Source organism: Panthera leo, chromosome A1 (genome assembly GCF_018350215.1).
Source record: "Panthera leo isolate Ple1 chromosome A1, P.leo_Ple1_pat1.1, whole genome shotgun sequence".
In the NCBI taxonomy this organism is placed as follows: Eukaryota; Metazoa; Chordata; class Mammalia; order Carnivora; family Felidae; genus Panthera; species Panthera leo.
The window spans coordinates 71,931,842-71,947,101 of NC_056679.1; the positions used below are offsets into that span (position 1 = coordinate 71,931,842).

The following is a 15,260-nucleotide window of genomic DNA, read 5'->3' on the forward strand; positions in this document are numbered from 1 at the left end:
TAATTCCTCTTGGTTCCTCCAACCCCAAAGGGAAAATGGAGAGGAGGCAGTACAGCTGTAGAGCAGGACAAAGCTGGGGCTAGATGAGTGACTAGAGCCAATGGCTTTACCTCTCCAGGCCTCAGTTTTCCCATCTGTGGAATGGAAATAATCTGTTGTGTTCATATTTACCAAGCCATGGGTGTAATGGATCTTTGTAACTAAATTTGTGGACTCAAGCAATGGTTATCAAAAGACTTCCCAAAATCCAATGATCCAAGAGTGTATCCATTTTTCCAAATAAGTCATCAGAAATCATCTTCTTTGATTCAAACCTGTTTCTTCTCGTAGTGGGTATAAAATGGTTGTTCAACATGAATTCTGCCATGCATTTGTGTATATGCCTATATATTATTATTATTATGTGTATATGATTTTTTTAATGTACAGAGGCATTTGCTGAAGTTAGCCTAATCTACTTTTTCTCCAAATTAAGTAATTCATTTCTTCTTGATCAATCATTCAATATGGAACCACAATTCTTAAATCACTGGAAATGACTATCCTTACTGGTCATAAACAATTGAATAACAGTAACTGTTTATGGTTTAAACTAATATATTCCACATAAAGTTAGGTGCTACATGTAGTGCACAGAAAATATATATGTTATTTTAGTTTGAATTTCTCAGAAGCAGACACAGGAATGAATATTTATGTGCCATTAATTTTAAAACAAGTGCTCCCAGAGGAAATTAACTTGGAAGTAGAGGAAGCAGGACAGGGAGAGGAAGAAGATACAGGCAACTGTGTAATTTTAGACACAAGACCCACAGAGAATAAGGTTTATCATGATTATGCAGAGGAATGCGGGATTTTAACTTTTGCCTCACTGTTGTCTAAATCTTGGCAAATTTGCTGGGCTTTCACCCAACAGTCAATCAACAGATTGTTTAATGGTTTCAGGAAGGTAAGCAAGGTTGTGGCAAGGGACATGCTCAGGGAATAAAACTAAACATCCAGGCCCTTCTGACTGTCTGCACCTGTTGACAAGGTGGCTCCAACAGTCTGACAAGGTGGCCAGAAGAAGATATGCAAGTGCTGGTCTTTGAAAGTACACTAAATGGGCTCCATCCACCCAAAGAGAAATTTTGAATCTGAGGGGACCTAGGCAGGGAAGGTCTGCTACCTATGGTAGCCACCTTTAAGATGTTGAGAAAATACAACCAACGTATATAAGACAGTTAAAGTATAATGTAAAAATTAGTTCAATAACTGTCGCTATTTTTTACATGGGCTGAAGGAGACTGAACAGACTTGTTTATAGAAGGCATTGAACGCAAGTGTAGGTTTCCTAAAAGGGAGAAGATTTAACTGCATGGAGGAGAAGAGAGGGCCTTTTCAAGGGGATGTAAAAGCAAAATTTTGCAGATTAGAAAGCACATGGTGAGAAGGCAGGCGAAGTACAGAAGTTTTTGGGGGGGAGTAACACCTGGGAAGAGGGAAGGCAGGAAGCCATCAGACTACTCTGTTGATCTGACATTGCTCCGTGCTCGTCCATAGGAAGCTCTTGTGTAGTGATTGCCCCCCGGAGCAGACTGTGAGGGGCAGAAATAGCTGGGCTTCATAATCTGGCCTTATCCAGTCAGTGATGGGATATTCCAACAAAAGCATGACCTTCGCTAGAAAGCTGAGGTCATCTCTGAAGAGGCCAACAGCTGGTGGCTTTCAGCTGACCATGCTCCTCCCAGTGGGTTAACTAGTCCTTCCTTGAAGAGAGTTCTAAGCAACATTTCTGCATTTCTGCACTCATGACTAAATGCAAAGTGTGAGAAATTATGGAGGTCTGTGACACAATGTCCTTGACTGTAGGAATGGAATAGGAACCACTTTTGTAATCATGCAAAATATTAGAAATTGTGAGAAATATTCCTTGGGTCTGTCCTCCTTGTTGATACATGTTCTTGTATCTCAACCCTGGTTTCATTCTTGTTGGCACTTATTAGATGCACACTTTATGTTTTTTGAATGAACAACTGAATGATTGCAAGCAGTAAATGTTGCTAAAGCAAGGGTATGGAATGATCTAATGTTCAAGGTGGATCAAAGAATACTGAGTTACCTATGGACAAGTGGCAGGGAAAGAGGAGTAGCTGAAATGGAGAATGGAGGACTATGGGACAAATCTCACCTTCTTCGTCATTTGACCTAAGACCAATTCTGTTCCAAAAGAAGCAACTGACTTTATGCACATATTCCTTATCCATCATTTACTAACATTATCATCTTGGTTTATTTGCCTGACTTTTGTGAGCAACATGTTTCTACCTCATGAAGTTGTTGTAAGAATTAAGTAAGATAAAATATCAATCTTGTCGATTCTCAGAGGCAAATGTTTTTTTCACATTAAAAAGAAAATCTGAAATCAGATCAATGGTAACTGATGGAATCTTGCAACTGATGTTGGCCAAGACAATCATGATGATGCATGCATGTTCAAAGCTCTAATCTCAAAGTTTGCAAATGTGGTGTCAGCCTCTTGGAATAAAATCCCAGAGATAGTAGCAGAGCAATCTTGGAAACCAGATGGGTGTGGTGACCAGGTGTAGACCATGGGGATTCAGATGAGCTTAGCAAGATTCTAGACGTTGCAACCAAAATTTGGCTAGCTGTACAAATATGCTAATAACTCAGCACCAAAGGGGTTTGATTTCTTTTATAGATTGTTTTAAGTAGAACTGCATAGTCAACACTTAATGACACAGAGGATGATATGGTATGAAAAATAGTCATAAAAGTCTAAGTTGAATAGTGAGTAGTTAGATTTTGCAGAGAAGTTTTAGGAATAAATATCTCAACCAATTTGTTTCACTTGTGTTTTCCCTTTTATTTATAGAATACGGAGATATGATAAAAATAAATGCACTTCTACATAATCCTAAAAGATCTCTTTCAATAAGTATAAAATAAAACAGCTAACTGATAAGAACACATGTCACAGTTTAGTTGGCCATATTTTTTTCTTTCTGAATTGCACATGAAACAATGATGAATCCTAAACGGATGGCATAAAACGTGATCGATACATCATAGGCTCTCAGTGCAAGTGAGCGGACTTGAGATTTCAATTATTTGTTACGTCGCCAATCTTAAAGAACTTAGTTATTTAAGCCATTGCAATAAAGCTTTGGAAGAACCAACACAATGAAAAATACACAAGCCAAATCATTTAATTAAGACTTTCTTGCTCCATTTTATAGTTTTATCATTAACTGAAAGAAGTCTATGCTACCTCTCTTTCTATCCACAGTTATACCCAATCAATAGTAAATAGTCTTAGGAAGAGAGTTAATTAATAATATGATAATTATAAAACCATGAACTCAATTTTCCCATTGTGTTCAATATTCTTTCAGTACACCAGAAACTATTAAAGACATCTAGGTTTTCAGTTGTTGAATATCAAGCTTCATTTGACTGTACAATGCCAAAGCAACTAATGTAGGGGCAGAATTAACTAAAGGAATAAGTTGCTTGACCATTTCAGCCAGAGCTTGAAAGGCAAGTGTAATTTATAGTGTTGCTGTAGACAAGGGGAAAGCAGAAAGTGGGAGGAAAAATGGTAACTGAGTTACTCAGACAAGATAATGAGCTGCTCTCTTTTCAAAAACTGCCTTTATTGTTCTAGTTCTTACTCAGCTACTCAGTTTTTCTTCTTTTTAGTTACTGGCCTCATTTACCCCCTCTCCTTTTTCCTGAAGCAATTTAATTGGTATTTACAGGAATTTATCTGCATTGATTACCAGGTTTATATCAAATGAAATGTATAATATTGAAATTCTTCATTGTTCATGAGACTACAAAGTTTTGCTGACAATTGTCTTCACAATGAGAAAATGTTTGCAAGTTTCTTAGTCAAACAAATTACATCCAAGTCCACATAGTGCTTTTTTGACCCCTATAATTTCAGTTTATAAGTTGCATGTTATTGGGGGGAAATACTCAGCTCTGGTATGGGATCTTGTATCGCTGTTATAATTGCCACAGTGCTTATCACTCTCTCAGATGATACACTCAGGACAAGACTTTCTACCCAGGCTCCAGCATGCAACCAGCCAGGCATCTCTCTCCACCTAGATAATCTCCTAGATGATGTCCCTTCAGTCTGTTTATTTTTTCCAGATTTATGTAGAATGGGTCCTACTGATGTTGGAATGATGGTGCAAATAATGGAAGCAGTAGTATAATAAAATTAAAAAAAATTTTTTTTACCATTTATTTTTGAGAGACAGAGGAAGACAGAGTGTGAGCAGGGGAGGGGCAGATAGAGAGAGGGAGGCACAAAATCCAAAACAGTTTCCAGGCTCAGAGCTGTCAGCACAGAGCCCAACACGGGGCTTGAACTCACAAACCAAGAGATCATGACCTGAGCCAAAGTAGGACTGTTAACTGACTGAGCCACCCATGCGTCCCTGGATAAAAATTTTAAAATGGGGTAACCTGTGGTATACACTGCAGAAAACCCCTGAGTAGTGCTGCAGCGAGGAGGAAACCGGGTGGTTCTCGCTACTGAGCAGCTTTGTAAACCAGTCCACAGAATGCAAAAAGTCTCTGGTACAGAGTGCAAATAAAACTACACATAAATGAACTACTTTTAACTTCTGGAAACTTATGCTGTATAAACCAGCTCTATATAAAACCCCATTTACCAGAAAACTAAGTACTAATTTCCATCATTTCCATCTCTAAGATATGTATATATGTAAGCAGATATATAAATATAATGTATAAATATTCATATAATACTATGCAGAATTTGTATTATTTATATTTTATTTATAGAATATATTATTATATTATGTAAATATAAAATTTATGTAATAACATATATTTGCTTATATGTATATATACATACATACATATTCCTAGTCCTCTTTATACCTGGAAGGTTTAGACAAATATAGAAAGAAAATACAGTCACAGAAATTTAGAATTGAAGAAAACCAACATTCCCTTCAACCATGACATTTTGGAAACTGAAATTCACCTGGCTAAGGAAACCAGCCAAGATCAGGAACCTTTGGATGAAAATGTCAGCATCAGAAACCCTTCTCTGAACAAAATAGTCCAGTGTTCTACTTGTCCACTCCCGATTATAACCTTCTGGTTATTATTAATTGATTAACAGCTAAGCATGGCTTGAAGAATTAAGAGTTTATTCATTGGGATTAAATACTATTGAAGAGAGAAATCCCTTTTCCCCTGAAGTCAATGAAAACAACTTTCTAGATGTTTTTCTTTCCCCTAAAATTTCCCTTCAGCATCAACTAGAACTGCAAAAATACTCAGAAGACTGAAAGATTATTTCTTATCCCAAAGGTTCCTAATATTTCCAGGTGTTTTTACTATGTGGGAGGAAAAAAAAATGCCTCTGGTTCTGTACTAATGTCTGGAAAAGATGTTAACTAAACACCTTTTTGTTCCACAGCTCTGCCCTGGCTGAAAAGTTCTTTTTTCTTGGAAATTTAAACTTATTTTTATTGCTGCCCGGGAATACTTAGCCTTCCTGAAAGCTTTGGTGTGCCTTTTACCGTTCGAAAACCTGGAAGCCTCTTTTTGGCTGAAAACACTATCCAAGTGGGTTTTGAGTAAAACTAATTATTTTTCACTTCAAATTTGACTCTAAGGGATTGAACTATTAGCTTGCCACACATGTATGGAGAGCTCAGTAGGAGCTGTTCATTTTCTGACTCTAGATTAGCATTCTTGATTTTTTTCATGACACATATAATTTTCTTGCTGATTTTTATATTTTAGTTGCCTAACTCATCTCTTAACCTATTAATTCTTTCCTTTCGTTAAACTTGAAATTCTTTCCTTTAGTTCAAATTGTTGAATTTAATCAAGGTGTATTAAACTTTTAAAACTCACTAATTCATGGGGTGACTGGGTGGCTCGGTTAGGCGTCCAATTCTTGATTTCAGCTCAGATCATGATCTCACGGTTCATGAGTTCAAGCTCCACATGGAGCTCTGCACTGACATTGTGGAGCCTTCTTGGGATTCTCTCTCTCCCTCTCTCTCTGCCCCTCCCCAGTTTGTGCTCTTTCTCTCTCTCTCAAAATAAATAAATAACTCTAAAATAATAAAATAAAATAAAATGACATGAAATAAAACAAAACTTATTCATTCATTCAATCATTTTCCAAGCAAATATTTGTTAAGATTCTACTCTGTACCAGGAACTGGAGTTATAGCAAAGGACAAGAGAGCAAAGATCCTCATTCTTATGGAAATTGCTTTTAAACAGGGAGCAGTAGGGGTGCCTGTGTGGCTCAGTTGGTTAAGCATCTGACTTTGGATCAGGTCACCATCTCACGGTTCATGGCTTCAAGCCCCACATGGGACTCTTTGCTGACAGCTCAGAGCCTGGAGCTTGCTTCAGATTATATCTCTCTCTCTCTCTCTGCCCCTCCCCTGCTCACACACACTCTCTCTCTCACAAAAATAAATAAATATTAAAAAAAGTTTTAAAGGGGGTGTAGTAGCTTTTACATGGTGGATAAATAAATGGAAAAATGTAATGTTAGACTCTGCCAAGAAAATCAAACAGAACAGAGTGCTTGGTCAGGGAGAGCAGGTGTAAGGGTATCAAGATTGTTGCAAGTGGGAATTAGGAGACTGTCTTGTATCTGAGTGATCAGACTGAGTGAAGGCTGTTCCAGAAGCATCTGGCAACTCCCAGTGAGGGGGGCAGCTGTGAACTATCAGCTGAGGATACTGAATCAGCGAGGGATGGGTGCATGGACCCTGGAGAGGGCATCTGGGTTGAGCATCCACTATGGAGATAGTCAGAGTCCAAACATAAAGTGTCTTGTGTGAAATTATTGAGTGCTTAAGCTTTGTGCTGTAAACAATGGAGAACCATTAAAATATTTTTCAATAAGAAATAGAGGTGATAAAATTTGTATGTTAGAAGAATCTCCCAAGGGCATTGGCTAAGGGGAGACACAAAAGGATGAGACTGGAGAGGCCAGCTGGGAGGCTATGGCCACGTTATACAAGATAAAAGCAAAAATAAAGGTAAAGATGTTGAAGGAGGAGGTTAGATTACTAAGAAGCAGAATCAACACGATTCAGGGGCTTACTGGATAATCCACATGAATTGTAGAGAGGAATCAAAGTAACTCTCTGAACTATGGCTATAGGAATTAGGTAAAAACTGGTATAATTAATAAACCTAGGCACATATGAAAAGGACCTGGTGTTATTCAGATTCATGTTGTACCTGTCTGATGGCAGGAGTTCACAAATGTCATCTGACAGCTGATCCAGAGTCCACTATATCCCCAGCATCATTGCTGACTCATAGATCTAGTTCACATGTTTTGCATCTTTTAATTTGTGTATACCTCCCATAGGTATTGAGTGTATAACATGTCTTGGGCACAGTTTTCGGTGCTGGCAGAAAAGGTATGGAAAACCCCAGTTTTCCCTAGTAAACTAACTGATGGGATCTGTCATAATATTTTTGTGAACAAAACAAAGACATGGGCTGATTCCAGACAACTCAGTACACTAACAAGAGGTTAGATTGCCTGTCCAAATACATGTCAGTTAGGGCACTGCTATCGTCTTGAAGAAAGGTCTCACCTACGTTTGGTCCTTCACCCATTTTTTTCAACTACGTTAGTAATTATGTGGATGAAGATGGGGGAAGTATGCTCATCATACTTACTTTTAGAAGGGTGAGAGAAATATGAAAACAGCAGCCATAATGACTTTGGATAAAATCTCCATGAAAGAGCTAAGCCCAGGTAAAATTTAATAAAGTAAACATCAACTTATATTTGGAAGAAAATACACTTGTACAAGCACATGATTGGAATGATGAGAGTGAAGAAGTTAATCTTCAGTTCATTAGTAGAAATATAGTATATGAAGTAAGGATGTTGAAAGCACCAATCTGTTCCTGTTGGAAAAGGTCATGGAGAGGACGTGACTGCTGGTAGACCCACAAGCCGGGTGCATAAAATCAAATGCTTGTCACCCCCTCTCCTGTTCTTGGAATGTATGTTTTGTCCACTGTTCCCACAGTAGGATTCGTTTTCAAGGACACAGACTCGAGAGAGCAATGTGTTGGTGAGACCATCTGGATGGCATACGTGACTGAACACAGTTAAGGCCTCTGTATAAACACTTAAGATTGTGCCAGGTGGGTGTGGAGTTCTCCTTGTCCCGTGGCTCCCCAAGATAAGCCTTGTAGGTAAGTTCTTTGGTTACCACACCTGCCACCTGCCAACGTGGAGTGGCCTTCTTTCTTGGTCTCTCCTTGCTTTCTGTGTTTGGGGGCCATTTTATGAAACAGAAGTTCCGCACACGTCAGACTACACTTACTTTATGGTCACACTTTACAGAAGCAACCACACCAGATACAGTAAAAGCACTTAGGAAATCAGGCTATGGAGGGTTTGAAGTTGTAACATGTGAGCAAGAGGTGATGGAAGCAAGAATGTTGATCTTGAGAAGGGTAGAATTATTTGGGGTGTATGTAGACAGGTGGTGGGACTTCAGAACACACACATTAGATCTTAAACTGTTTTGTAGCAAGGCTTATGGCCAGGATGTTATTTTGTAAAAAAATTTTTAATGTTTATGTATTTTTGAAAGAGACAGAGCATGGGCAGGTGTGGGGGGAGCTGGCAGAGAGAGAGAGAGGGAGACACAGAATCTGAAACAGGCTCCAGGCTCTGAGCTGTCAGCACAGAGCCCAACGCGGGGCTCAAACCCACAAACCGTGAGCTCATGACCCGAGCCAAAGTCAGACGCTTAACAGACCGAGCCATATAGGCACCCCCAGGATATTATTTTAAATGACCCCTTGGAGTAGATTTAAAAGCAAAGGTTGAGAACTTCAGAGCTGAAATCAGAGGGAGATGCGTTCCCTTTAACTTCTGTTTTCTTCTGAGTCTATCCGATCATTTGCCACGTGTGGTACATCATCAAAAAATTAATTTTGAACCATTCTGTCTTTAAAAAAAAAACGCTTGAACCCTGAGATTCTATGATTTTGTGACCTGAGGACTCAAGGACTCTGTTCAAGGACTAATACATTTTCAGTGCCTTTGAACTGGGTTCCAGGTGCAAGGAGTTCTCCTCCCAGCATCCAACTCAGGCACCCTCCACTGTGCATCCAAACCACCGCTTTTCCCCTAGCACTGCCCCAAGGTCTGCAAGGTCAGCGAGAAACTCAAGGCCCTGCAGGCAGGAATTGGGCAATACATCTGCCCTCATTAGGATGAATGTTGTTGAGGTTTCTGCAAACAGGGAGAAGGGAGAAGTAGACATTTCCAAGGCATTTATAACTTCAGCAGAAAAAAACACAAGTTTACTAGAGGGAGAAATTTTTAAGTTATTCTTTTTATTTCGCCAGAGTTTCTGTGGGCCCAAGGCTTTCTACTGAGTCACTAAGGCAGCCACGATGTAACTATTTCAACTTGCTGGGAGTATTATTTCTGAGTCACAGTAATATAATGATCTGAACATTTAAATGCTTTCTGTCACCTAGCACCTCCGATCTTCATGGCTGCACACTCTTAACGATGATATTCCTCACTGCACACCACACTGTATGAAAATACCACAGGGTAAAAGAATTGCCCTAATTCATGAACGAAATGTTCAAACATCAGGTCCGTATTTCACAATGATTCTTCTTTTCCCTCTCAGAAAAGAGGCAGAAAGTAACACATGACTCATTTGTTACAAGTTCCATGTTTTCACTGCAAATTCCTAGTCAGGCTTTGGAATTGATGCTTCTCTTCTACTCTTCCCATATTCTCTGAGTCACCAAGGTTTTTAGATGTTGGCAGGAGAGCCTGTTCCTACATCCTCATAGTGTTCCACGTGGCTGAGAGGGGATACAATTCTGGAAGTGGAACCAGGAGTGAGTGTAAATCCACCCTTAGATCTAGGCATCCGTGGCCCCAGCCCTGGGCCCTGAGCTTTGCAAGCCTTCTCAGATAAATTTCTCAGAATATTTTTAAAGGCCCCCTGTGATTCAGTAGGTCCGGGGTTAGGCCTGAGAACTTGCATTTCTAACAAGTTCCCAGGTGCTGCCGATGCTGCTGGTTCACAGATCATACTTTGAGAATGGCTTGTTTAGTGATTCCTTCCAAAGGAAGGATTTTAGTGTCTCTTGTTTAGTGTCTCTCCTCCAAATGCAACCCTTCACCCCCCACCCCCAGGATGAGTAGTTCATGTGACCCAGGGAACTTACCAACCTATAGCCTATGTCACTCCCTCTCAACCACACTCTTAGTACCCAGGACTCCAGAATTCCCTGTCTAGACCACTTTCTGACCCACGTACACCCTTCCCCAGTGCGTCCTCCTGATGGCAGATCCCCTCACCAGTGTGCACGTGCCTGGGCTTAAGGGTTGACAAAGGGTCAGCCATTTGGAGAAGGCTTAGCTGTGTGGGCTACTGTTGTGGCCCAGACCCCTCCTGGTGAGAAAGAGATTGGGGAGACAGGAGAAAAGGGGTAGGCTCTCAATGGAGGAACTTCTTTGCCTTCTTGCCTCAGAAAGCAAATGCTGGGGGTAGTCTTATGTCTGTTCATGTAAATAACAGGGAGATATCCCATCCTGTTATAGCTTATCTGGATGTTAAGGCCACACAACAGTAGCTTGGATGGTTCTAGTTGGTGAGGAGCCACTGCCTCTGAAGTGCTCTGCTTAGACCTAAGAAAGAACATTTTCTACCCTTTCATGCCACCCTCCACTACATTCCCCAGGTGACCACACAGTGTAGAGGACAGTGTATGGGCTTCGAGTTCCCAGATTTCAGCTGGAGCCCCCACTATAACTTCCCGCAGGAATCTGAGCAAGTCAGTCACTTTTGAGCAAGAGGTCATTTTTTGCTCTTGGTTTCTTGAGCTTGATTATGGGGATAAGAACGCTTCTCCCCCTCTTCCACCCCTTCCCCATTCCCACCCAATTTTCTTCTCTTCAGCCCTCATCCTTTAGCTCAAATGCCACCATCCTGATTAGGTCAGGCACGTCCAGCTACTCTGGAGGGAACTGCACTCTTTTTTCATTGCACTTTGTCTTTTATATTTGCTTTTGTTTGATTAATGTCCACTGGCCCACTGGATTCCAAGCACAGGGATCATGCCTCTTTAATTCTCTAGTTGTGTCCGTTCCATCTGGCACGGAGCCTGGTACCTGATAGATGCTGAACCTGGGCTTGCCAAATGAGTATACCAATGAGTGGTTATTGTTGACATTGGAGATAAAATATACTAAGGGACTGGCACATAGTAGGTGCTTCATAAGTGACACTGATGATATTTCAGTGCAGTTGATGCCAGAATCTCACATTTTATTTTGTTTCTTCCTACTTGGTGCAGGGGGGGAGGGGAGGAAATGGGGTGAATTTGGGACAACTAAGATCTGAACCGTCCAAGACAAGAAAAAATGTGGTGTGATAAGCTACTGGCCCAAACACCCAGAATCATGACATACTTGTTAAAGGCTTAAGAAATGAAAAACCCATCACTTAAAACAAAGAGTAAAAAGTACAAGAAAAAGTTATATTCGTCCATTGCGCTGGCCCCCTAGAACTCATACCCCAAATGACACACCTTCTGAAAAAGCCCTTGGGGGAAATAATTCCCTACTAAGTGCTCACGCTGACGTCACTAGCCCTCCCCTTCCCCCCTTTCACATCTAAGGGACTATTTTATCTGTCCCTTGAATATCAACCAGCCCAAATACTTCGCATCTCTGGGGCCTGCACTGAAGAAAGAAATGATTTTCCTAAATCTGTGAACAGGACGGTTTTTTTTTTTTTAATGTCAAAATAAACCATCTGCTTGTACAACTGTTTCTAATTACTCCTCTGCCTAGACTCCGCACTTGAGGGGTTTGGTACCAGCACCCCGCCCAGAGCGGTGCCGCTGCCCAAATCCTCACAGGCAGGCAGCTCATCAAGGCACTCGCCCCTCCTGGTAGAGGCCCGACCCGCGCGTCCTGGTGTTGTCTCGTGTCTGTGTGTCCGTCTGCGGGACGGTCTGCGCCGGTGGCACCTCTCCCCACCCCCCGCCCCCCGCCCCGAGCGCCCCCCCCCCCCGCCAGCCCCCCACACACCGGGAGCCCCACCCTGCAGGAGCGCAGCTCGCCTGCACAGCCCCGGAGCTCAGCATGCGTCCTGCAGCCATCAGGAACTTCTTGCTGCTGGCCTCCTCCCTTCTCTTCGCGGGGCTGTCAGCTGTTCCTCAGAGCTTCTCGCCATCTCTGAGGTAAGTTTGGTTTGTTGTTCTTTGAGACCGACCTGCCTTGCTTTGTGTGGCAGGGCTTCGAGTTTGCAGGATGGCTGCCCAAAGCCAAGAGCAGTTAGAAAGTTGGCCACAGGGTAAACTCTTTCCAACCTGTTCTTATTCCTTATATGTCTGCACTGTGTGTTGCTTCGCGTCTGTCCTTTTACTTTTCCTTCGGAAAAATACAGTGAATAAATATAGATGTATAATCTCCTCCTAGTTTAGTACATAGCAGGAGGAACTTCTGCCGTGAGATTGAGGAAATCCTGTGTACCTACCTGTGTGTGCTCATAGCCTATAAGGCAGAATTATTTCACAGGGTCTGCATTACATTATTGTATTGCCTTTTGAAAGGGTCTTTGAGGCACATGATAATAACTAAACTTTTTTAAAGTTTATAAGCACTGCTTAATGCAACTAGGAAAATATTATGTCCTACACTATCATAACATCTATAGCTCTTCCTACATATCCCTCTCTTCTTTTTCATAAAAGGCTGCTCCTGGCCATCAGATAGCAATGGGACTTTTTCTTTTATTTATTTATTACAATTTCTTTTAATGTTTATGTATTTTTGAGAGAGAGAGAGAGAGAGAGAGTGAGAGCAAGTGGGGAGGGGCAGAGAGAGCCAGAGACACAGAATCTGAAGCCGGCTCCAGGCTCTGAACTGTCAGCACAGAGCCGGGCGAGGGTTCCAACCCACAAGCGGTGAGATCATGACCTGAGCTGAAGTCTGACACTTAACCCACTGCACCACCCAGGTGTCCCAGCAATGGGACTTTTTAAAGTGTACTGAAAAGTCAGCCAAATGTCATACTTTGCATTCATTTGCATTTAATCAAAATGTGCATATAAGATTCTGTGCCAAGCCATCAAGAGGCAGGGCTGGACCACCTCTGTCCACTTGGAAGGTGGTCTTGTTCCTAGGTGTGCAGGTTACCCCTCAACGTTTGGGTCATTCTCTTGTGATGGCCCATGGCTGGTGCTCGCTTGGCCCCGGAGAAATGTGGAACCTCAGACTTCCTTTCTGTGAAGTTGAACGTCGCCAAAAGGGTGGTTGGGGGGAACGTGGGCTCAGAGCAGAAGGGGCTGTGTCTGCTCTTGACCATGGCCCTGCTGTGGTTTGTCGCCCTTGCAGAATTGGGCCGGGTGCAGCGTGCAGGCTGTCCCGGGCCGAATCGGAGCGCCGGTGCCGCGCGCCCGGGCAGCCCCCAGGGGGCGCTCTGTGCCATGGCCGCGGCCGGTGCGACTGCGGGGTCTGCATCTGTCACGTGAGCGAGCCCGGCGTGTTCTTTGGGCCCCTGTGCGAGTGCCACGAGTGGGTGTGCGAGACGTACGACGGGAGCACCTGCGCAGGTAAGGGGGGCCGGCTCACCGCGGGCGCCGGGGGCGCACTCCCCGCGGGGGTTTCTGCCACTTCTCGGGGAGAGCCGGCGGGAGGGGGCCCCTAAGACAGCTCTCCAGGAGGTGACTGACTTCGCGTGCGCGGGTCCTCCTAACGCTCCTCCACTCTGGAATCACGTGTCTCAATACTTAACTCCGCCTCAGGGTTCAAACTTAAGTAGAACTAATATTGGTAAGATTCACTCAGTTGATTATAACTCTAGCTTGCCTCTATTTTAGTTCCTTATTACACACTTAAATCTCCAAACTTCCTCACCAACGGAGTTAAGCTGGTGGGTTCCTCTACCCCAATCGCGTATGTTAATCATATTTGCAGAACATAAACCGGTATTTTATTTTTACCAAGGAAACGCAGGGGGAATATTACCTTCCTAAAATCCAGCCGCGGTAGGTTGTGTCTTTGAACTCTGATTTGCCTTCTTCCTCTTAGGGTATAGTTCCCAGAGGGAAGTGCATATCAGAAGACTGTAATGAGGGAAAAAATAAGCAGACCCAAATCTACTTAGAAGCGATTGCTTTTGTGTTGTTTTAGCCGCTTGGGTTTTTCAGCTGCAGTGAAGCTTGGTATTTTGGAAGGAGTGGAGTCAAAATAAATTCATTTCTCTTGTACATTTTTAAGGAGTGATTCAGGTTGTGATATTGGAATGGGTCAAGCTATCTCTTCATAGAGAACCCCCCCCCCCCAGCCTATACCACTTTCACATTTACTTAGGGCCATTCAGTTACTTAGGACCAGAACTTCTGTTGGGTGGCTGTGAATGATACAGACGCTCCTCTGTTAGTAAAAGGACAACACAATGGATTCTAACCAGGGTTTGGCAAGTTTGTGGGGGAAAAAAATCACAACGTATTTTACCCACAATGTAATGAAGAGTCCAACACTAACAGTGATGAAGAGTGAGTTTATAGCAAAATGGTTTTTTGCTTGGCACCTGGGCCCAGAAGTGCATACTGAGAATACTTAAGACGCACAATGGAAAAGTAGTCATGTAAGTCATTTGGAGGGGAACAGGTGCTTCTATGTGGCTTTGTTTACCCTGTGAAGGCTGTGGCTCAGCCCTTCAAAGGTACTGAATGCCACAGCTTGTTACTCTAACTTTGTCAGTCCCACAAGCTGCTGTATTATTGAGGACAGCCCTTTGGAATGAAAGCTAAGTATTGTCTAATATTTCGTTCCAAATTCCACTGTTACCTGACTTCTCTGGCTTGTATTGCCTCTGGCAAGGCCTTTTCAATATCACGGGTTCTGAACACATTTTTTCATTGGAAACGTAAGAAGAAAGATGCAGTCTTGAACGGGTGAAACTAGTTACAGGTGTCGTCAGATAAAAGTTCCCTATTGAAGAAGCTTATCTGGGTCCTTTCTGCAAAACTATGCAGAGGGAATGCTATGGTATGTAGTGTTCTTGTTGATCTCCCGTGGAAAGTGATGTGTTGTTTCCTTACAACATCTCACTGCATTCTTTCCTCCCTGATACGAACAGCACTGAATCATGCGTGGTTTTGTTTGCATACGTGTGTGTTCCCCTGGAGGCAAAATGCTTCTCTTTATTTCAAGG

General features: G+C 42.4%; 1 protein-coding gene across 2 annotated transcripts in view; it reads left to right on the top strand.

Moving 5' to 3' along the window:
• Positions 1-12,177: 12,177 nt before the first annotated feature.
• The window catches only part of ITGBL1 (integrin subunit beta like 1), a 215,140-nt gene continuing 212,057 nt past the window's right edge, over positions 12,178-15,260 (top strand). For both annotated transcript variants that reach the window (XM_042930028.1, XM_042930031.1), the window contains exons 1-2: positions 12,178-12,279; positions 13,436-13,653. In XM_042930028.1, the coding sequence (XP_042785962.1) occupies positions 12,182-12,279; positions 13,436-13,653 (316 nt within the window). In that variant the 5' untranslated portion in view covers positions 12,178-12,181. The remainder of the gene's footprint in view (positions 12,280-13,435; positions 13,654-15,260) is intronic.